This window comes from Myxine glutinosa, chromosome 2 (assembly GCF_964187855.1).
Source record: "Myxine glutinosa chromosome 2, kmMyxGlut1.1, whole genome shotgun sequence".
NCBI lineage: Eukaryota > Metazoa > Chordata > Myxini > Myxiniformes > Myxinidae > Myxine > Myxine glutinosa.
This window is the reverse complement of record NC_136262.1, coordinates 133,910,962-133,933,713: the sequence shown is the minus strand read 5'-3', so window position 1 is coordinate 133,933,713 and position 22,752 is coordinate 133,910,962. Positions and strand designations below refer to the sequence as shown.

Here is a 22,752-nt window from a genome sequence, read left to right as displayed (position 1 = left end):
AACTTGTGATTGTCTTTCTCGGTGCTGCTCCTGCCAGAGGAGTACAATTCATGTCACCCGGAGCAATGCACCACGCCCGCTGGATGTCCAAAGTAATATACTGTCTCAAGATCTGGATGTTCAAGGCTCAATTCAAACTGACTCCTGCAGAAAAGAGAGGATTACGTGATGTGTGTGTATTCACAGTACGTGTCTACCTGACAGCCTGGATCTCTGCACCTCAAGCATCAGGTGCTCCTTACAGTGACCTGCTGCTGCTGAAGTCACTGCTTGAATACTCATCAATCCATCCAGCCATCTGAAAGTCAACATCACGCAAGTTTTCCAATCATGTGTGGTACTTGTCACAGGAACTTGTTAGCTTGGCTTTCTTCGACAGTCGGGTCAGTTCGTCAACCAAGAGACTGATGGTGAGTGCCATGAAGAATGAAGAAGACCAAGATCAGGATCATTCCAAGCGAATCACTGTTGCTCTTGATTCATTCAAGGACAAGAACTTGGAAGATTTCGTCACAGCAAGGTCAATGAAACTTCTGCGAATGATGGAACTTCCAGATGGATTTCTCGCGGTTGATCCGGACTTGTGGGATGACAGAGACGACTACAAGCAGGCTGCAGAAACAGTCAACTCTCTAAAAGTTGTCAATGACTACGCTGAACGTGGAAGTGGCAATCATTCAGGAGTACAGTGGGTTGATAACCCGCGATGAAACGCAGCTGCAATTCCTGCTGCAAGTTGTCGAGGACCATCGCAGAATGTACCCTGATAGCAGAAAACATACACTGTCCGGGATGCCATGAAAATAATAAATTTGGGGTTTGCTGGACATTGTCAGGCTGATACTATGAACTCTGTCAGAAACTGAACAAAGAATTCACTATTAACGTGTTCAAAAATAAATACTGTGTTCAAGTGTGTTGTTTAAAATAAATTAAGATATAGTCTGATATACTCGTAATTCGTTGAATTTTTATAATTTTCATAATCTTGGAGGCCCTTGAGCTACCCCTAAACATAATACTTTAGTGCTCAATCTTTTTATACAGTGTTTCTATATTATATGGAACAGATTAAGGTGGTAAGACGTTCAAAAATAAACATTTAGGTTTTTTAAATTTTTTAAGCTCCACCCTGATATATATATATATATATATATATATATATATATATATATATATATATATATATATATATATATATATATATATATATATATATTGGCGGATCTGCCGCCGGCCTTCTCCCCTTACCAAGTGGGGATTAGTTCCCTTGTCTTTAACTGACCAGACGTGACCTGAGGCCTATGACGTCCCTTCCAGACAGCGCGAAATAGGGTATTAGGACTAAAATTCGCTATTACCTAATTACTTGCACTGCCCTGAAACGAGGAAATAAGCCTCGCACGAACCACGTGTGTTGAGACGCAGAGCGGTGCATACACGCGATCCGTGCCGTTTAGATGGTGAACCCGGTTCTAACGGTCGTATTCGTGCCACGCTTAGTCAATGGCGAAATCACAAAGGCGATCGAATTGGAAGAAGGAAGAACAAGATTTATTTACACTATTCACAATGATTCAGAAGCAGAGACACAGGGCAATCCTTACACAGTCTTACTTAATACCCAGGACAAACGGGCCCAACACACACACACACACACACACACACACACACACACACACACACACACACACACACACACACACACACACACACACACACACACACACACACACACACACACACACACACACACACACACACACACACACGGCTTGCAGCTGCAGGATGATGGTCCGCACGTCCAGGGATGGCTCTCGTGCAGATCCCTCCGGTCTCCGGCTCGTCCCATGCAGATGGATCGAGGCGAAGGCAGGAGCTCGTAGCGTGCCGTTTGGACGCACAGGGTTATTACGGGGCGAACGGTAGGGGGGTGGGCTCTGGTGCAGTTGGCGGTTAATCACTGGTGGCTATGGCCGCGTTTACTCGCGTGGATGGAATATTCGCTATTCGCCACTGGCGCGTTTGGCTGTGGCCACGTACTCGTACCCCCAACGCCTCTTCTTCTCCCCCTCTGGCGCGTACGTAATATGGCGAGTTACAGTTCAAAGCCTCAAAGCGCTATCGCAACGAAGTTCTCCCAAGTCCTTCTCCCTCAAAGTCCTCTCGATATGCGCTCGCTGTAAAAGTCCTCTCGAGTGCTTTGCGCACCGACTTATATAGGCACGCCCCGCAAGCCTTCTCGAACTTACCAGACGTGCCTCTCCACGCCCTCTCACGCCGTCATCGCCCCTGCCGCTCTGATCTCAAAGCCACCCCCCCCCCCCCCGACCCCGCGCTCCTCCTTCTCAGGCCTACCTCGTGTTACTCGACTAGTGGGCAGCCAATGCTTAACAAACTGAGCAGGCAGCCAAATGGGGCGCGGGGTGGATTCCGCCCATCGAGGTGGAATTGGAGGGTGGATGTAAAATGAACGGGACCTAATCTCATGTCTTTACACAACGCAGATATTAATAGGGGAAATGGCCTATACTTACACTTACTATGACATAACTAATACTACAAGTGGGCCTGCGTGTTGCTCGTGGAACTAACTATGAGTGGCAAACCTTTAGCATTTATTGAAGTCATATGTACAATCTCAAAACCGCAGCAATATATATATATATATATATATATATATATATATATATATATGTGTGTGTTGGTACACACACTATGCTAATGCTGTCTGTCTGTCCCACCCTGCAACATGGAAATGCTCCTCAAAGAAAAAAAAAAAATGATGAATTAAAGTTGCTTTAAATTAATCCAAACCTATGGGAAAATTGTTATTTTTTTTAGACAAAAAAAAAGGTTCCAAGCAGTGTATGGGCAGGCAACAGACCGCCGTCTCAATCGCTCCAGAAAATTTATTTTTTCTTTGCTGTTAAGAAATTTATATTTCCTCATACCCTATTTCACCAAACTGTGAGATCTCTCGATGTTTCCATGTCTCTCGGTCCCTGCTCTCAAATGTGTTTGTGTCCTTCCCCCTCTCTCCCCATCTTGTCTACCGCTCCCGATGTTATATGTTTTATGTGTCGGCTTGTCTTTCTGTGATTAATGTTCGCTCTTTCACGAGCCTCGATCTTGTATACAAAAAAAATAAAAAAATAATACATAACCTCCTATTTTTGAGCCGATTCAACCAGCACAAGAATAAAAGACTTCCTTTTTTTCTTTCTTTATATCATGGTATATTTACCACAGACTTCTGCTAGTTCTGCATAATGGAGTAATCAAATTACCAGACTGCTCTGATTGAAAGAGAACAAACATTTAAGTCGCTCTTTCTCGACCAATGTCTAATCGCTTGCATAACACAAAAAAATGCATAATACAGAAGATAATATTTTGTAACTTTTTGGTATAATCAGTATGAATTTAGTTTTACTAAATTGTGACACCATGCTCTTTACCATGCAATGCATTTGAATCCCTACTTATTTCCTGATTGTGTACCTACATTCCTTCCTTACATTTCCACTTTTTCATAAAAACACATTAGATGCAAGAGATTTTGACTCATAAATAAATAAATTAATATATAAATAAATGAAGCACAATGCAATTCGTACCTGGTAAATGCGGTACAACCACTCAGGGTGCCGGCAGCACAAATGCAGTGGAACTTCCACACTGCGCTCAATGCGTTCTTGTACGGCCGATGGCAGGTGAGCTATGCCACCCTCATCCCAGGGCCGATCAGGATGTGTGACAGTGTCCCCTATCCGTTCATTTCGCCAAGCAATGTACGACAGCGCCATGCCTGGCAGAGAGGCAAGCGTCCGGTAAGGAGTGTAGTGTGTTGGGTTGACGGCATAAGGAAAGATCTCCACAACGGCAGCTCCAGGAGGCAGAAAAACCGCAACTGCAAGCTGAGAGCCATGCATGCTCACAAGTGCTGCAGCACCACTCACGATGCGTACAATCTCACTGAAAGGGTGCGAGTCCAATGAGACGGCGAGTAAGCGAGCATCAAACTCTTGTGCAATTGCCAGGATAAGCTCAGCCTCATTTAGGATAAGCCGGTTAAAGGTGCGACGAATAAGCACAATATATGGTTCCGATGTGCCTCCGTTAACAGAGTACGTGTTAGATTCCGACACGTTGAGTTGTGCACGTATAAATGTGGCAAAGTGACGAATTTCGTTCCCAGATACCAAAAGGTTGGGTTTGGGTCCTTGCGGCTGAGTGAAACCATACTGATACCATGTGGGTAGCTTATTCAGGCCCACATAAGCACGAGGATAGCATAAAAGATCACCCAGGGAAGACAGTTCACCACGTAATAATGGCTGTCGACCTGTTAGGAGCCTATAGAGCTCAAAATGAGGTCCCTCAGACCAACCTTCAGTCAGCACAAGTCGTGTATAATTCCACGAAAGTTCACCAAACTGTTTCAAAGTGTAGAAGGCTGGCAAGAGGTCGTCATGGAGAACATGCATCAAGTTCTCAGGGTTGAAGCGGTTGAAAATGAGTGCAGTGTCAGAAAGAAAGGCGGGCCGTGGAAGGCGGTCCAGAGATGACACTGGCAAGTCTATAACGTTGAAATACTGGGTATTGTGATCATCCACTGTTGAGAGGTCGAGAAGAGCTGGCTGGAAACGGCGAGCTCCAAGGCTTGGTAGGGCTACAGATCCAGGCCCATGGAAAAAAAGGAATTCATCTGCGGGTGCCCAGTAGCAGAGGTGTTGAAACCTGCAGAGACGATCAGTATGTACCTTCCCCGTGCACACTGCAGTAGTGCCATCGGCATGGAGCTCTCGTATTGCTGCATCATAGTCGGCCGGAGCGAGCAAGGGGCTCTCACGGGCCCGCCGAGCTTCAGCCTCAGCACTTTCGGCACGGCGGCGAAGGTGGCCATACTGCCATAAGACAGCAGCAAGGGCAGGTAGCAGGATCCCATTGAGTACAGTTGAGAGATTCATGGTAGAGTCAAATGGACTGACTTTTCTTCAGATTACGAGATGCATGTGCCACAGTGACCAAATCAAAGCACGTGAGCAATAATAAACACGGAAAATAGAAATGGTGGAGTTACAATGGTGCTGAATAATTCTGAATCGCTGGGATGGTTTGGTTTAAAATGAGCGACTCAAGCAAGTTCTCTCATAGAGCAGGCAATGAATCAGATTACAGACAGAATACTGTCGCATAGCATGGTCAGGTGGTAAAGAGGTTGGGTTGGAATGGCATCAAAGACTGTCTGTATATGGCAACATGATACAGTGAACAATCAATACACGTGCCATGCACCAAACCAGGCCACACATCTATCATTCCAATGTCCGATTGAAATAGCGAACAGAAGACCTCCACGATTCGGAGATGCCTTTCTCGTGATTTTTCATGAGCCACAACCACTTGTATATTGAACTATCTGCTCCGTTTGCCTCATTTTGAGGTATCAAGCATCACGTTTGCTGCTTTATCAAACTACGCGGTTTCCGTTGCAAAGTGCGCATTGTGAAAACTTGGCGATCCACCTGCAAATCGCCGAACGCACAACGCGCAAGGCATTCGGTTTGATCTTCACATCGGAATCAATCCGTCCCGACTGCAAGTGCATTGGAATAGTTGGATCGTAAAGTACATTCCTTGGATAGAAGTTATAAAATGTCGAATGAAGAAATCTGTCCTCTTGACTTCCTTAATCCACATACAAGAAGAGCAGGCCGCACCAGTACTGGAACCTACGTGAAAGAGATCAAGATGGATGATTAGTTTCATTTTGCTTTTTCATTTTTTCCAAATTTAAATATTCAACCTCATGAGGCAGCCATTGTCATCGTTATCCCTGATAAAGCATGTTTTTCAATATTTGATGCAGAGAGGCTGGAGCTGTCGTTACATCTTAGCAGCCTCAATGAACACCCAATTTGGCACACCGGTTCAAGAACGACTGATAAAATGCTAACCAGGCATACCCGATGGAATAGTTAGAAATTCACAGCCAGAACTTTCATGTCGATTCCAAAGATTCATCCTCAAAGGTCACTATTCCTGTTGAGTCGTGGCCACATAATTCACTGGCATAACAAATTCATGAGAATATGAATAGTGTCCCACTCCTGGCTCCTCTTCTTGAATCTCACCTGCAAATGAGACCCAAATGTTTTGGGTCGAAAAATATTTTGGTTCCTTTTACTAGGCAGATCCCGCATCAAAAAGCGTCGTGCCATGAGCGGTCCAACTGCACATCACATTTTCCCATGAATTTCCTCCACAACAAAGGCATCAGATTGGTTACGCGAGTGCGAACGACACCTCAAGATCAACAGCTCAACAGAGACTGGTAATTCACCAGTCTCAATCTATCGTACAACAAGGAGTGTCCTTCACCTGCATTAAAGCGGTTAATCTTGTAAATAAGTGAGTAAGAGAAATGTGTGCCATTTCCTGCAGCAAAATCCATTACGTGTAGAGATGGCAGATCCTTGTGCAAGAGCACCAAATTCACGACCAACACCATGGACCCCACCAAGCCGCAAATCTGGCGCAACATACATCATCTTGCCGAGCAATGCTTTGGGCGACAGATCACATTGGCAGCACCTTTCAATTTACCAAGAAGAGAGTCAGAGGCTACACAATCCATAGCAACACGGAGCGGAATTCAGACGGTAGTTCCAAGTCAAAGTGTTGCACAAGGAAAAGCAGCTTTACGAGCAATTTGTAATCCCACCATGCATGGTACCAATCTCATTTCATATTGAGACAAGGTTGGTTAAAATTACATGTGCAGTTAAAACATGCACCTCGCTGGCAGCCAGATGCACAGTATATAATCAATGCAAAGTAGACTCGATGAAAGGTAAAATAACCAGAAATATGCATGATAGGGAGTACATACTGGAACTGGGGCCAGATTTGTGCTTGCAATTTTGAGTTTGCTTTCAGTTGCCTGGTTATCCCCATGCCTTTTGGAAAAAAAAAATGGGGTCGGGGGGTATCGCAATTGGCTCCGTCTGTCTGCCCATCCGTAATCACCTCCTAAATGGTTGTGCAGAAATTCACCAAACCAGTTATGAGCACCACGTGGCACGAAGTTGCAGGGGCAGCATATCATTTTTGGTCCCGAACCCTGGAGTGGGGTCAAATACCGAAAGATGCAATTACGGGCACATTGTAAAACATTTTTAAATGAAACTTTAATGAGACATTTTGTTTGGCAACTTAAGGTCACATGGGTCAAAACAGAAAACAATTCCAACTCAAAATTTGATGTTGGGTCATCATTCCTCGTGGAATTTTTTTGCCATCTTTACCTCCGCCACCGAAGGAGGATGGCTGTTATGTTTTCACCCGTCTGTCTGTTTGTTTGTCTGTCTAGCTGTGAACAGGATATCCCAAAAAGTTGGTGGAGAGGTTGGGAGTGTGACACAGACGAAATGATTCGATTTTGGTGAAGATCCAGATCCAGATAAGGCTTGTCGAATTTTTCAAGTGATTCTTCACCATTGAGTGAAAAGGTTTAAACCGATACATAGCACGATACCTCAATAAGTTATGGACGGATTTGGACTAAACTTGGTGGACCGGTTGTGTGTGTGACGAGAACTAATCGATTCGACTTTTATGAAGATCTGAATATGGATTTGGACATGAGAATTATTTAATTTTGGAAGTGATTCTTCACCATTGAGAGATCGGGCAAAAAGCGATAAATAACACGATATTTAAAAAAGTTATGTACGAGTTATGACTAAACTTGGCGGACGAGTTGGTTAGGTGACAAGAACAAGCCGTTTCGATTTTGGTTCAGGTCCGAATCCAGATCCCGCCCATCATTGGGATACAAAACAAAATATTTAGCCTGGCGGAGGTGTGCGCTCTACCGAGTGCCGTTCTAGTTTAACTTTGCTTCAGGTGGGAGGCATGGGGATTTGCAACAGCGTACAAATAGACTTCGCTAGAGTTGAATTTGCCAATACTAACATGCTCTGCATTTTGTCTCGATCTGGTATAAACTGCCTACCTTCTTGATGTGCTACATGCCAAATGCATTTCAAGTGGTATTTGACTTGGCTTTACCATGTGTTGCTGTTGAATCCATTAAGAAGTCATTTGGATTTTATCCTTTTATAATTGTAACTTGCACTACACCTACAGCCTTGTGCGTTCTTGGCCAGGTCAAGTATGTCGATCGTCCTGTGGACTTGTACGACCCAGCTGATTAATGATTTGTTCCAATTTCACCGAAATCATCCTGTTCCACAGATATAACTAAACTTAAACACATTCGACAATATATCATTTTCAATCCAGCAACACATGACTGCGCGTCCCAACCCCACCCGACCCCAAACCCATCCCACCACGGACCCCAAATCTTCATTTCTGATAAAAGGAAAGACCTCAGCAGAACAACAAACACAGAGTGATGAAACTCATTTTCATTATGATCAATTTGGAGTAAAACGAATTAACAGGTCGATAGGAAGCAAGCAACAGGTCGATAGGAAGCAAGCAACAGATCATCAACTACAGTAGTCTTATGAAAACAAACATATATTCTGTGTACTGGTCAGTCAGTGTATTGAAAGTTTGTTGTACCGGGACACCACCCAGCCCCATACCCCTCCCTGCATCGGAACTTTTATCAAAGGCACCCAAGAACATTCTGGGCATGTGAATGACACTACAGCAGATCATCCTCCAAATAAGATTCAATTTTAAAACACATTTATATTTCTTCATATATACACAGTTACCACTTGCAGTCGTTATTTGAACAGAACAGCCCCTAACATACTAGGCATAGTAGAAAGCTTAAACTGACTTCTATACAACAGCATGGCACTAAATGTATTGTGGAAGTTTAAACATGGCAGATGCATGGCAGGCATCTCCTGTTTGCCAGGACCTTTGCAGCAGGTGCTCGTGTGGCACTTGGTGGAAATACCGGGCGGACATTGGCTGAAAGCTCCGGGGTGGACATTGGCTGAAAGCTCCGGGGTGGACATTGGCTGAAAGCTCTGGGGTGGACATTGGTATAAAGGCCCATGGCAGTGATTGCTGGAAAGCCCCAGGGTGGATATTGGCTAAAATTCACAGGGTGGACATTGGCGGAAAGACCCGGGACAGACGTTGGTAGAAAGGCCAATGGCAGTGATTGCTGGAAAGCCCCAGGAAAGATGGATGATGGAAAGTCCACCCCTCGATGTGGACTCTCTATTCACCTTCACTCCTTCATTCCCCTTTTCTCCTGCCTCTGGAACAAACTCCCTCACTCCCTTCAATCCCACTCCTCCCTCCAGGTCTTTAAAACAGCTGCCTACCACCATCTCTTATCTTCCCCCAACCAAAGCATTGATCTTTTATACCCCCGTTAATTCACCCCACATCCACTTTTTCGAAATACCGACTTCTTTCCTGGAAGTCCTAGCATTGTCCACATGTTTTTTTTTTAAACCTATTCCCCCCCCCCCACCCCCCTTCCCATGTCTCCTCCCCTCAAGCTCTCTCCCTCCCACAGATCTCCCGATGTCCCTGCTCTCCATCTTGTTTTCCCGCTCCCTTTATATTTTTTGTTTTATGTGTCAGTTTGTCTTTTTTGTGATCAATGTTAGCTCTTACACGAGCCTCGATCTTGTATACAACAACAAAAAAAAAAAAAAAAAGTACAGTGGAGATAGATGGAAAGGGTTTGTGCAGAGATTGGTGGAAAGCTTCAGGACAGAAAATGGTGGAAAGGAAAGGCTTGCTCCATGATTGGCAGAAGATGAGGGGGAGGAGGAGGAGAGGGAGGAGCAACAGGACAGAAAGAGAAATGAAAGTGAAGAGGGAGCAGAGCCAGATAAAGGTGGCTATAAGATTATTTTCAGCTACCTTGCCTTCACTCTCCAGCTACCATGTCTCCTTGAGCTGCTGTGTTCCCCAGTAACTTACAGCATGTTCTGACATTCTATATCAGGCCTGCAGGCATATCCCTGAATCACTGACTGCATATTGTGCGTGACCATGTTTGGGTGACGATGGGAAAATGGTGCCATTTGTTATTTAAATATTGTGTGAATTGTGTTAAATGTGTCGTTTTGTGTCATAATTTAATGAAGTATTTCTTCAGGAACGACATATGCCTTGTGTTTGCTGCCATTTTGGGAACAAGCAATCAGGATCATTTGAGTCCCTCGAGTGTTAAAATTCTGGTAACTTTTTTGATAAACGCCCCACCGATTCACAGATGGATGGAAACCACTCGACATCGGCTTGTAAAGAAAAGCTTTAAGCTGACCATCTTTGGATATTGCCGGCATTAAGGCAGTTGCTGTCAGGAGTTTGAGTATCTTGCTATGCTTTGGTAGACTCTACCCAGATCCGGTCGCCCATCCAAACTCAGCAGCCGGGCAAGCAGCAAACTGGTTCGGGATGTCACTGTAAAACAAACAATGACTTTGAAAGATCTGCAAGGCTCTATGCTCGAGATCCGGGTCAGTGTTCATCAAACAACAATATTCCGTTCCTTTCACAAAGCTGGCCTCTATGGACAGGTGGCAAGAAAGAAGCCATTACTGAAAAAGACGCATCAAAAGCTCACATGGAGTTTGCGAAAAAGCATCTTAGTGATACTACAGGCAAGTGGAGAAAAATGTTGTGGTCATACAAGACAAAAATTGAACGTTTTGGTCTAAATTCAAAGTGTTACATCTGATGCAAGTCTAACACTGCACATCACTAGTCAACACCATCCATACTGTCAAGCATGGTTTTGGCAGCATCATGTTATGGGGCTGCTTTTCATCAGCAAGGACTGGCACGCTTGCCAGGATAGAAGGGACAATGGACAGTGCAATGTCAAGGAGAATACAGTCATGCGTCGCTTTACGTCCGTCCGATCGCTTATACGTCCGTGGCCCATAAAAATAATAAGAAAATAATGGGGATTTAAAAAATCCCGTTCAGACAACGGGACATAGCGGATGTAAGTGGCCTTAGAGCGGGCGCGCTCACGCATGCATCACGTGTTCTAAAACAAAATAGATTGTGCTGCCAGGCGTATGATGATACAGTTATATAAGAAATGCCTATGTTACTGGTTTATGTTTTTTGGCTATTGTAGTGCACAGTACTGTACTTTTAATTTGATTTCCTTACTTACGAAATAAAAAGTTTACAAACCGTATAACAGTACATGCTTGGTTTTGCCTCGTCGGCAGCACCGCAGCATCAGCATCATCAGCATCCAGTCTCGATTACCCCCACGTATTGTGAGCGTTATTGTCTTTTCATTTGATTTCATTAAAATCAATCCACCCTAAAGTTAATAATGGGTCCCAAACGCAGCGCAACCAGCCCTAGTGGTAGCAGCAGCAAGAAACAACGCAAGAGCATCGATTTGGAGGAGAAGCAGAAAATACTGTAATAAGACAGTGTGAAGGCAGCAAATCTGTGAATGCTACCGCACGTGATTTCGGCATGTTTTTCGGCATGAATACCACCTCTTTGATTCAGCCTATGGATCAAGGGGCTATTGCAGCTTTCAAGTCCTATGTTCGGACAACGTCCAATTCGGTTAAAGTCACGTTTGCAAGAACGTATCTAGGACGTCAAGCGACGCATGACTGTACTTTATAAAAACCTGCTCGAGTCAGCCATGAATCTGAAACTGGGTAAGAGATTCACATATCAGCAGGACAATGATCCGAAGACCAAAGCTAAAGCCACGCTGGAGTGGCTGAATAAGAAGAAAATAAATGTTCTTTGGTGGCCCAGTCAAAGTCCTGACTTGAACCCAATTGAACATTTATGACGATACTTGAAGATTGCAGTCCATCGATGATATCCATCAAACTTGACAGAACTAGAACAATTTTCATGTGAAGAATGGACATAGATCTGTGCAAAGCTCGTAGAGACCTATCTACCCAAAAATACTCATAACGGTCATTGCTGCAAATTGTGCTTCCACCAAGTACTGACCTCAGGGGCTGAATACTTTTTCAACCAGTGAATTTTGAATTGTAAATATTTTTAGCAGGTATTCCTCACATGTAACCTCCTTCGTCTATACCAGTGTTTAGTTTGATCTCTTCAGTTATGAATAAAAAATGTCATTTGAAAAAATTGTTTCTATATCATTTATCTAAATGTGCCATTTTTTGGAGGGGGGAGGGGGGGTGCAAGGCTCGAGTAAAGGGGGGCTTGAGGCTCTATAAAAGGGGAACAGAGATCCTCTTATGGAAGAAAGGGGTTAGAAAGATAGAGAAGCGGAGACTCTGAGATTTGAAGCTAGAGAGGGTTTTGGAACTCAGTCTGAAGAACAGGTTAAGACAAGTGTGGTCCCATGGAGGAATAGCAGAGGAAGGTTGTTTCGTGATGAAAGTGAAAATGCAGGCTTGCTTAACTTATTTTTTTTCAACATCTACACAAAAAAGTCATGGTCATTGCCAATAGCTGAGAGAATCTATATAGGAGGCAAGGAAGGGCTATTGGAAGAGTTCCAGGTCAGAGTGGAGGAAGTTAAGTAGCAGCTCGGAAAGCCAGGCAAAGATAAAGCTCCAGGGCCCGATAATATGGAGTATTGGGGAAGGTGGCAGGGCAAATAGCAGCGTGTTAGCCGATGATATCGTTAACAGCTCGTTCGAGTCAGGCCAGGTACCAGAGGTTTGGAGAGTAGCAAATGCACCACCGTTATTTATGAAAGAATCCAGAGAAGAATTGGGGAACTACAGAACTGTTAGTTTCATTTCAGTTGTGCGGAAATGTTAGAACTGTAGCGGTTCCCGCTGAATGTACACAATCGCCTTGCACCTGCCAGGACGCGGCCAGGGCGCGATCGCCATGCCGGGCTCGTCCGGACGGGCCCAGACGCGCCTCTCCTGGGCATGCCCGGACTCACTGTTCCCGGGCACACCCGAACCTCCCGGGCACGCCCGGTCTCGTCTTTCCCGGGCATGCCCGCTCTCGCCTTTCCAGGGCTCGCCCAGAGCGCCTGGGCACGCCCAGCCTCGACTTGCCAGGCTGCGTCCAGGACGCCCGGGCATGTCCAGACTCGCCTTTCCAGGACTCGCCCTTGACACCCGGGCATGCCCGGTCTCGGTTTTCCCGGGCAAACGCCCGGGCATAAATGTGTATATATATTGCTGCCCGATAAACGGGCTTTTCAGAATACCTGAGCTGTTTTGTTTCAATAAAGCAACTCGGACGAATTCCGTCTTTGGTCGCGTCAATTCTTTCGACTCGCGTTGGAGCCCAGCTCCTTCACTGGTGACCTACCGACATGGACACGGCAGTGACTCTTAAACTGCCTACCTTCTGGGAGGCTCACGCGGCTGTTTGGTTCGCCCAGGCGGACTCCCAGTTCGCCCTGCGAGGCATCACCGCGGACGACACCCGCTTCCACCACGTCGTGGCAGCGCTCGGTTCCGCCACCGCGGCCCGCGCCCTGAGCCTCCTCGAGCACCCGCCGGCTGCCGACAAGTATGACGCGCTGAAGAGGCTCCTCCTCGACGCTTTCGCCCTCTCACCGGCGGCACGCGCACGGCGCCTGCTCGACCTGCCCGAGCTCGGCGACACGCGCCCGTCCGAGCGCATGGACTATATGCTCTCGTTGCTCGGTGAGCACTCTCCGGATTTTCTGTTCCGCGCGCTGTTCCTTCGCCAGCTGCCTCACCCGGTACGCCTCGCCCTGGCTGGCACGTCGATCACTGATCCCCGCGCCCTCGCCAGGGAAGCCGATAAGATCTCCTCGGCGGGCCAACACATCGGCGCGGCTACCTGGAGCCTGCCGCCGTCCGCGGCGACGCCCGAGCGCCCTGCGCGGTTGGAGGCCGAACTGCCGGTGCAACTGGCAGCCGCCACGCCGCGCCGACCGCTTCCGACACGACGGCCGGGGCCCCCACCTGACCAGGCATGGTGTTATTACCACGCCAGGTTCGGACACAAGGCTCGGACGTGCCGACCCCCGTGCACTTTCGGCAAGTCGGGAAATGGCCAGGCCGGCGTTCATTCCCAGCCATGAGCGCCGGCCACTCGGGCAACTTGCTTTTTATTCGGGACAAAGCGTCCGGGCGGCGTTTCCTTTGTGACACCGGCGCCCAACTGAGCGTCATACCCGCCTCCGAGCAGAATAGGCGGGACACCGTTTGCGGCCCCTCTTTGGTCGCTGCTAATGGCTCGGCCATACGCACTTTCGGCCCGCGCGATGTCACCCTCTGCTTCGGCAGCCAGCGCTTTCAGTGGACCTTTGTGACCGCCTGCGTCCCCATGGCTTTGCTGGGCGCCGACTTCCTCTGCGCGCACGGGCTGCTGGTCGACGTCAAACGTCGTCGCCTCGTCAACGCCGAGACCTTCAGCTCCCTGGCGTGCACGATGAGCAGCTCCGCACCGACCAAACTGGCGTGCGCCCTCCCGACGGCGAACGAGTTCGCTCGCCTGCTCGCGGAATTCCCGGCCCTCACGCGGCCGACGTTTTCGGCCGTCGCAGTGCGGCATGGGATCGAGCACCACATACCCACTACGGGCCCGCCGGTCTACGCCAGGGCCCGCCGCCTCGACCCGGCCAAGCTCGCCGTGGCAAAGGCCGAGTTCGACGCGTTGGAGCACCTCGGCATCGTGCGGCGCTCCAATAGCGCGTGGTCCTCACCACTGCACATCGTGCCAAAGCCGGGGGGCGGATGGCGCCCGTGTGGCGACTACCACCGCCTCAACGACGCTACCACCCCCGACAGGTACCCGATCCCGCACATCCAGGACTTTTCCGCCCGTTTGGCGGGACGGGTCATATTTTCCAAAATTGACCTGATACGGGGATACCACCAGGTACCTGTCCGGGCGGCTGACGTCCCGAAGACGGCCGTCATCACGCCGTTCGGCCTGTTCGAATTTTTGAGGATGCCGTTTGGCCTCAAGAACGCGGCCCAGGCGTTCCAGCGCTTAATGGACGGCGTGCTGCGCGACCTGCCATTTCTTTTCGTCTATCTGGACGACATCCTCGTCGCCAGCACGTCCCGTGCCGAGCACCTCCTCCACCTCCGAACACTGTTCGGTCGCCTCAGCGAGCACGGCTTAATTGTCAACCCGGCCAAATGCCACTTCGGCACGACGACCATTGACTTTTTGGGCCACCGCATCACCAAGACCGGAGCCGTGCCGCTGCCGACCAAGGTCGAGGCCATCACCACGTTCCCGCGTCCCCGTTCCATCAAGGCCCTACAAGAGTTCCTCGGCATGGTGAATTTTTATCACCGATTCATGACCCGCGCTGCTCAGCTCATGCGGCCTTTACGAGGCCCTCCGGGGCAAGCCGGCCAAGCATGACATCGTTTGGTCCGCGGGCATGGACGCGGCCTTCGCGAGCGCAAAACGGGCCCTCGCCGACGCAATGCTGCTGGCTCACCCGGTGCTCAACGCGCCCATCGCCCTCACTACGGACGCCTCCAACTACGCGGTGGGCGCCGTCCATGAACAATGGGTGGACGGGGTTTGGCAGCCACTCGCTTTTTTCAGCCGGCAACTCCGGCCGAACGAGTTAAAATACAGTACGTTCGACCGCGAGCTGCTCGGTCTATTCCTGGCCGTTCGCCATTTCCGACACCTCCTGGAGGGCCGCCCGTTCACGGCTTTCGTCGACCACAAGCCGTTGGTCTACGCAATGGCCAAAGTCACGGAGCCGTGGTCGGCCCGCCAGCAGCGCCACCTCTCCGCCGTGTCGGAATTCACCACGGACATCCGGCACGTCGCCGGCAAAGACAACGCCGTGGCCGACTGTCTTTCTCGGGCCAGCGCGAATACGGTCCACCTCGGCGTGGACTTCGCTCTCATGGCGGCCGACCAGACCACCGACACCTCGGTGCAGGCCCTCCGGGCGGCGGACACGGGCCTCCGCCTGGCCGACATCCCCTTCGCGGGCACCGTCCTGCTCTGCGACGTCTCCCAGGGCCAGCCTCGCCTCATCGTGCCCGTTTCCTGGCAGCGCCGCATCTTCGCCTCCATCCACGGCCTTTCTCACCCGGGCCGGAAAGCTTCTCAGAAGCTGGTGTCGGCGCGTTTCGTCTGGCACGGCCTTCGACGGAACGTCCGCGACTGGGCCAACGCCTGCACGGCCTGCCAGCGGGCCAAGGTCCACCGCCACACCCATGCCCCGCTAGCACCTTTCACCGTGCCTGCACGGCGTTTCGACCACGTCCACGTGGACCTGGTGGGTCCCCTGCCCCCATCGCGGGGGTTCACCCACCTGCTGACCATGGTGGACAGGACCACCAGGTGGCCGGAGGCCGTGCCCCTCACCTCCACCACCACCGCCGACGTGGCACAGGCGTTCATCGCCACCTGGGTCGCGCGCTTCGGCGCACCGGCAGACATCTCGTCCGACCGCGGCCCACAGTTCACGTCCGAACTTTGGGGCGTGGTCGCCCGCTCGTTGGGGGTCACGCTGCACCGCACCACGGCCTACCACCCCCAAGCCAATGGGTTGTGCGAGCGGTTTCACCGCTCCATGAAGGCCGCACTCATGGCCGGCCTTCAGGACGACGGTTGGACCGACCGGCTGCCGTGGGTCCTTTTGGGCCTCCGCACGGCCCCCAAGGAGGACCTCCGGGCGTCCGCCACCGAGCTCGTCTACGGCCAGCCGCTCCGCGTCCCGGACGAGTTCGTGCCCGACGCTACCAGTCCCTGGTCCGCCGCACACCAGCGCTCGGACCTCCAGGAGGCCGCCCGCCGATTTGCCCCCGTGCCAACGTCCCGCCACGGTGGCCCCCAGTCCTACATCCCCCCGGCGCTTCGCACAGCGGAGTACGTCTTTGTGCGTCATGACGCGCACCGGGGGCCACTCGTCGTCGACGTCGGCGGCCGGTCGGACCGGATCTCTGTGGACCGCCTCAAACCGGCGCACGTGGACGTCGACCGACCACCACGGTTGGCCCTTCCTCCGCGGCGAGGCCGCCCCCCGTCTACAGTTCCCCCCGCTCGACCACCCGCCACCGGATCGGACCCCCCCCCCCCCCCACGACCCTCCAGGGGTCGCTTTGGCCGGGTCATCCGGACCCCCCTTAAATTGACCCTGCCGGTGCAGGTCGATTCTGGAGGGGCGTGTGTAGCGGTTCCCGCTGAATGTACACAATCGCCTTGCACCTGCCAGGACGCGGCCAGGGCGCGATCGCCATGCCGGGCTCGTCCGGACGGGCCCAGACGCGCCTCTCCTGGGCATGCCCGGACTCGCTGTTCCCGGGCACGCCCGAACCTCCCGGGCGCGCCCGGTCTCGTCTTTCCCGGGCGTGTCCAGACTCGCCTTTCCAGGGCTCGCCCAGAGCGTCCGGGCATGCCCACTCTCGCCTTTCCAGGGCTCGCCCAGAGCGCTCGGGCACGCCCAGCCTCGACTTGCCAGGCCGCGTCCAGGACGCCCGGGCATGTCCAGACTCGCCTTTCCAGGACTCGCCCTTGACACCCGGGCATGCCCGGTCTCGGTTTTCCCGGGCAAATGCCCGGGCATAAATGTGTATATATATTGCTGCCCGATAAATGGGCTTTTCAGAATACCTGAGCTGTTTTGTTTCAATAAAGCAACTCGGACGAATTCCGTCTTTGGTCGCGTCAATTCTTTCGACTCGCGTTGGAGCCCAGCTCCTTCAGAACCATCTTTAGAGGCCATTTTTCCCGAAGAGCAGGGGTTGGGCACCATGGTCCCCTTTTTGTTTTTGTTTTTCTTTATGAAGCAATGCTTTACGGCCGGATGCCCTTCCTGCCACCAACCCTGTTAGTCGCCTCTTGCAACACACAGGGAATTACCAGTGAACTGGTACTCAATTTGCCGACCTCGGAAGGATGACAGGCTGAGTCAACCCCCCTGGCGTTAATTCAGCGATCGACCAGGATTCAAACCCAGGATCCTAGGATCCCAAGCCGGCACCCTAGCCGCTAAGCCAACACCAGGCTAACATGTTAGAGATGTCAATTATTTGGATATTGGAGTAAAAAATCGGCTTTCCAATTTTTCAGACGACACGAAGCATGGGGGTAAGGTCGATAACAGAAAGGGGTGATCGTATTCTGCAAAGTCGAGATACTTTCATAGACTGGGCTAAAGATTGACAGATGCAGGTTAACATAAATAAATGTAAAGTGCAGGAGATGTGTAAGGATAATGAAAATTGGGACTATATAATGCAAGGGACATCTTTGATCACGTGACACAGGAGAAAGATCTGAGGGTGGCAATAGATAAGTGGGGCAAGGAGACATCACACTGCCAGGCAACTATGGGTAAAATTAGTTGGGTTTTCGGTTGTATTCACAAGGGGATAAATTATAAATCAAAAGAGGTAATCTTAACACTGTGCATGAATTTAGTGAGTCCTCATCTCGAATATTGTGTGCAGTTTTGGTGACCACATCTGAGGAAGGGGATAGCTGCCAAAGAGAGGGTTCAATGGAGAGCGACAACATGGAGTCCGGGCCTAGCTAGACCAAGCTAAGCTACGAGGAGTCGCTGAAGGAGACGGGCATTTTTTACATTAGAAAGGAAGCGACGACATGCGATCTGATAAAGATGTTTACGATAAATAATAAAGGGGATTAAACAAAGTAAGTCCAGAAGGGTTTTTCAACAGAATGGACAGTGACAGGGCCACAGTTTAAGAGTAAAGAAGGGGAGAGTGAGGATGGTAGAACATGGATTTTTCACTCAGAGTAGTAAATGCATGGAATGGCCTCCCTGAAAAGATAGCAGCAGAAAAAGAAAAAAAAGAGTACATAATTTTATTAACCCTCGCCAGAGGAGAGGGTGTTGCATTTGAGTCCGTTTGTCCACACAGAATAAATACGATTTTCTCTGCAACCGTTGGTCCGATTGAAAGGAAATTTTCACCATAGGTGCAACTCCACCTGTATCATTTTTTAATGATAATTATGACGTTATGGGTCATGTGGTACGAGCGCCATATTGGAAAAAACGAAAAACTTTGTACCTCGACTTATCCAAAAGCTCTGCATAGACAAAATGCATTGTAAAGAACTCTCCATGGGGAATAACATATTGTTACAGACGCGGCTTTAGATGTTATATTGACCGAGCGGTGGTGTATTTAACCGCGTCCGAACAGTTACTCCCCGATTAGAACCCGATTCCACCCGACGTTGACCAGATCGCCCCACAGATATTCAATCGGGAAACCTCTAAAGCGACCGAAAGAGAATGAAAAAGAAGAAGAAGAATACGGAGGAAGAACAGATTTATTATACACACACAAGCAATGGAGGGAAGAAGCAGTAACACAGCGAATCGTTAACTTACACTATTCATTTTTACTTAACCCCAAGACAACGAGCAGGACAGGACGTTCACACTTACACAGGGGATATTGCAGGCAGGTAGGGCTTGAGGTGGATTGCTTGAGAGGGAGGCAAAGTCGGGAGGCAGCAGCTCGCAATTCCTCGCGGTTTTTGGCGGGAAAACCCTCCGTCGCGTATCCGCTGCGGTAGACGCCACGCGCTGGTTCGGCACACCTGCTCCTCTTCTTGTGGTGGAGCCGTCTCCCTCCTTTCAGCGCGTCTCTCCAAAGCTGGTTTCCTTGCCGAGTACCTCTCCTCTTTGGCTTGGAGCGTTTCGCATCTCACCGCTCCTCTTGGTGCCGCCTCTTTGCTCCTCCCAGGTCATCTGGTAAAGCAGTCCCTTACAGTCGCTTTTATCACCTCGGGCGAAATCAAGCCGCCGGCTCCGAGGGCACGCCTACCGGGTCGCTCACCGCGGTGCTGATTGGCTGTTAGGGCTGGTTCACTCCTTCCCTCTTATGACGAGGTGGAGACACGCCTTTCTTCTCCGACTCAAAGCACATGGGCAATGGCGGCCTGCGGGATTGAAAACAACTCCCCTTTTGAAAGGAACTTTGGAGAGCGGAGATGTTTGGGGAAATTGGAAGGGCCTACGCTTATTTTGTTTGATACAATGCAAAGTCAATCTAGTGGGAAACACATATTTAGCCTACATGGAATAAGGAAATACACTATTTAAAAGATATATCGTGACCTGCGTGTAAGTTTCATGGAATTAACTAGGAGGACGGCTGCGACCATTATTTACATTACGAGGATGTTACCATACTTTTGTAACGTTCACATTGTAACGTTTCCACATTCGTTACACTTCCTCCAAAATTGTTACACTTCTCAAAAACCGTTACACTTCTCAAATTCGTTACACACTTCTCAAAATCGTTACAATATGTTAATGATGATGTCATAGGTTCCTCCATTATGACGTCATAACTCAAGTACAAAACTTTACGATAAAGATTAAATTTATTGAGCATCATCTATGGATAAATTGGTGGAGAAATATAATAATGATGACGTCATCAGTCACGTGGTTCGGCCGCCATGTTTGTTTTAACACAAAACCTTAAAATCATTAAAAACATGTCCGAGCGAGGGTCTTCAATCTCTGATTGCTCTTTCTTGTTTTAAATTTGAATTAGATAGGTACCTGTAAGCATTGCAGATAGTGAAGTACAGGTAGTGGGCAAAAAAAAAAAAAAAATGGCAACACCTGAGTGAATGAGAGGCACCAGGCAACGGCTTCCACACAGGTGTGGCCCATGTGTTAATTAAGCAAATAACATCCCAGCATGCTTAGGGCCATGTATAAAAATGCTGCACAGGCCTGTTTGCCTATAATTATGGCTAAAATGGCTGCAAGAGGAGTGGGGCTTCGGTTCTCACCTTGAGCAGCTTATTAGCCTTGTTGTGTACGTCCTGCGTGCTTTTTAATTTCCCCATCTTGTCTATTTATTTATCTTGTACTGTATGGCCTGTTAGTCCTGCATGCTAGTTAGTCTCCCCCTTCCTGCTTTTCCCTGGTCCTCCCCCCTGTCTGGGAGCATCACCCTTAAGGCAGGTAGGTTAGCCTCAAGCCTCCCAGCTACCATCTCCCTACCTCCCCTTCCCCCGTCATCCCGTGTCGCCCCCCCCCCCCCCCTACCCCCACTTCTCCATAGGACATTGACAGGGCGAGTATGCGCCATAACTGCGTCAGTTTCAAGTTCGTGAAGGAGGGACCCGTTCTGCAAAGTTATGTATTTGAATGGATGGTATTGCTGGCCATGGAATTTCATCATCTCCTTGGCGAATGGATTTGACGCCTTTCCAGTCCGCTGGGGGACTTGCTGAGTTTTGGGTGTGGTGGACAGCCACCTAGTCAGCTGTGATTCTGGCTGACTGGGCTGTCGAATCCCTCTCTGGCTGGGTCAAGTCTGAAGTTCCATTGGCCATATCACTCAATGGTGAAGAATCACTTAAATCATTCTACTAGCTGAATCCAGATCCGGCTCTTCACCAAAATTGAATTATTCTTCTTTGTCAAACACACAACCTGTTCACCAAGTTTCGTCCAAATCCGTCCATAACGTTTTGAGATATCCTGCTATATGTTGGTTTTAGCCCTATCACTCAAGAGTGAAGAATCACTTAAAAAATTAAATAATTATCATATCCGATTCCATATTCAGATCTTCACCAAAATCTAATCGAATTGTCCTTGTCAGACACACAACCGGTCCACCAAGTTTCATCCAACTTTTTGAGATATCATGCTATGTATCGTTTTTGGCCTTATCTCCCGATGGTGAAGAATCACTTTTAAAAATTCTAGAAGCCGGATCCGAATCCGGATCTTCACCAAAATCTTATCATTTCTTCGTTGTCACATAAGCGACATCTCTGCCAAATTTCGTCCGAATGCGTCCACAGCTTTTTGAGATATCTTGTTCACAAACAAACAAACGGACAGACAGGGGTGAAAACAACCTCCATGCACCTTTGGTGGCGGAGGTAATCACATCCCTAATGGGATAGTAATTGGGATGGACTGTGGGCAGGTTTATTACGCGGGCCAGCCAAAATGGTGCCACAAGTGCGGACAATTGAACCAATTTGTGTCTCCATGTAAAGAACTGTATAAAAAATACTGCACAGTTTACTAGTTCCTCCATACTTTGACCTCTGCACGGCATCAAAGATTAAGTATTTTCCCATTCGTGTCTGTCAAATTTCCACTCATTATTTTATTGTTTTTATTGTGGGTCATAAAATTGTGGGTTTTATTGTGGGTTTGGGGGAAAAAAAATCATATTTTATTGTGGGTTTCGGTTTCCGGTTCCTCGAGCGAGTGAAGCGTACTTCGAGCTCTCCACGGCATCGAAGTTTAAGTGTTTTCCCATTCTTGTCTTTGTCAAATTTCCACTGGTTATTTTGCTGTGTACGTATTATTGTGTGTTTCTAGTTGGTGTTGGTTTGTGGTTCGTGCAAACTTGTGTGTAGTTAATCGTTTTCTGGGTCGTACCTCGTGCGTGGCCTGGTAACTTGGGGCTTCCCTCCCCCCATCGGTGTTTTGTCGGTTTGGGTTATTTCCTTCGCTGTATTGCTTGTTTCTTTTATTTTATTTTCTCCCCCTCACCTCACCTCCCTTGACAAAGAATTCTATATTGATTCTTTCTCTCCTCCCGGACACGTTGCTTGTTCGCTCTCCTCCTCATCTCGACTTATGCTGTGCCCCGCCCCCTGTATCTCGTTTCTCTCCCGCCTCTGCTCCTTCCTTCTCAAATCCACGTTCTCGCTTGGAGACATTTCCCAGATTGTTTTTCATGGTTTTCATGGTTCTGTTTGGATATTGTTGGAATATGTTTAAACTGCAGCCGTGATGCTGACACCCCCCCCCCCCCCCCCCCCAGAATTCCCATGTTTTAAACGTTTCCCAGTGTGTACCCTGGTCAGAAT

At 49.1% G+C, this 22,752-nt stretch overlaps 1 protein-coding gene across 4 annotated transcripts in view; it reads right to left on the bottom strand.

Annotated features, from left to right (window-relative positions):
- The window catches only part of POMGNT2 (protein O-linked mannose N-acetylglucosaminyltransferase 2 (beta 1,4-)), a 146,802-nt gene that overhangs the window by 68,314 nt on the left and 55,736 nt on the right, over positions 1-22,752 (bottom strand). For 3 of the 4 annotated variants that reach the window (XM_068107087.2, XM_068107090.2, XM_068107089.2), the window contains exon 2: positions 3,621-5,738. In XM_068107087.2, the coding sequence (XP_067963188.1) occupies positions 3,621-4,973 (1,353 nt within the window). In that variant the 5' untranslated portion in view covers positions 4,974-5,738. Of the gene's footprint in view, positions 1-3,620; positions 5,739-7,035; positions 7,130-22,752 lie in introns of all 4 variants that reach the window. The other variant, XM_068107088.2, reaches the window with a different exon arrangement.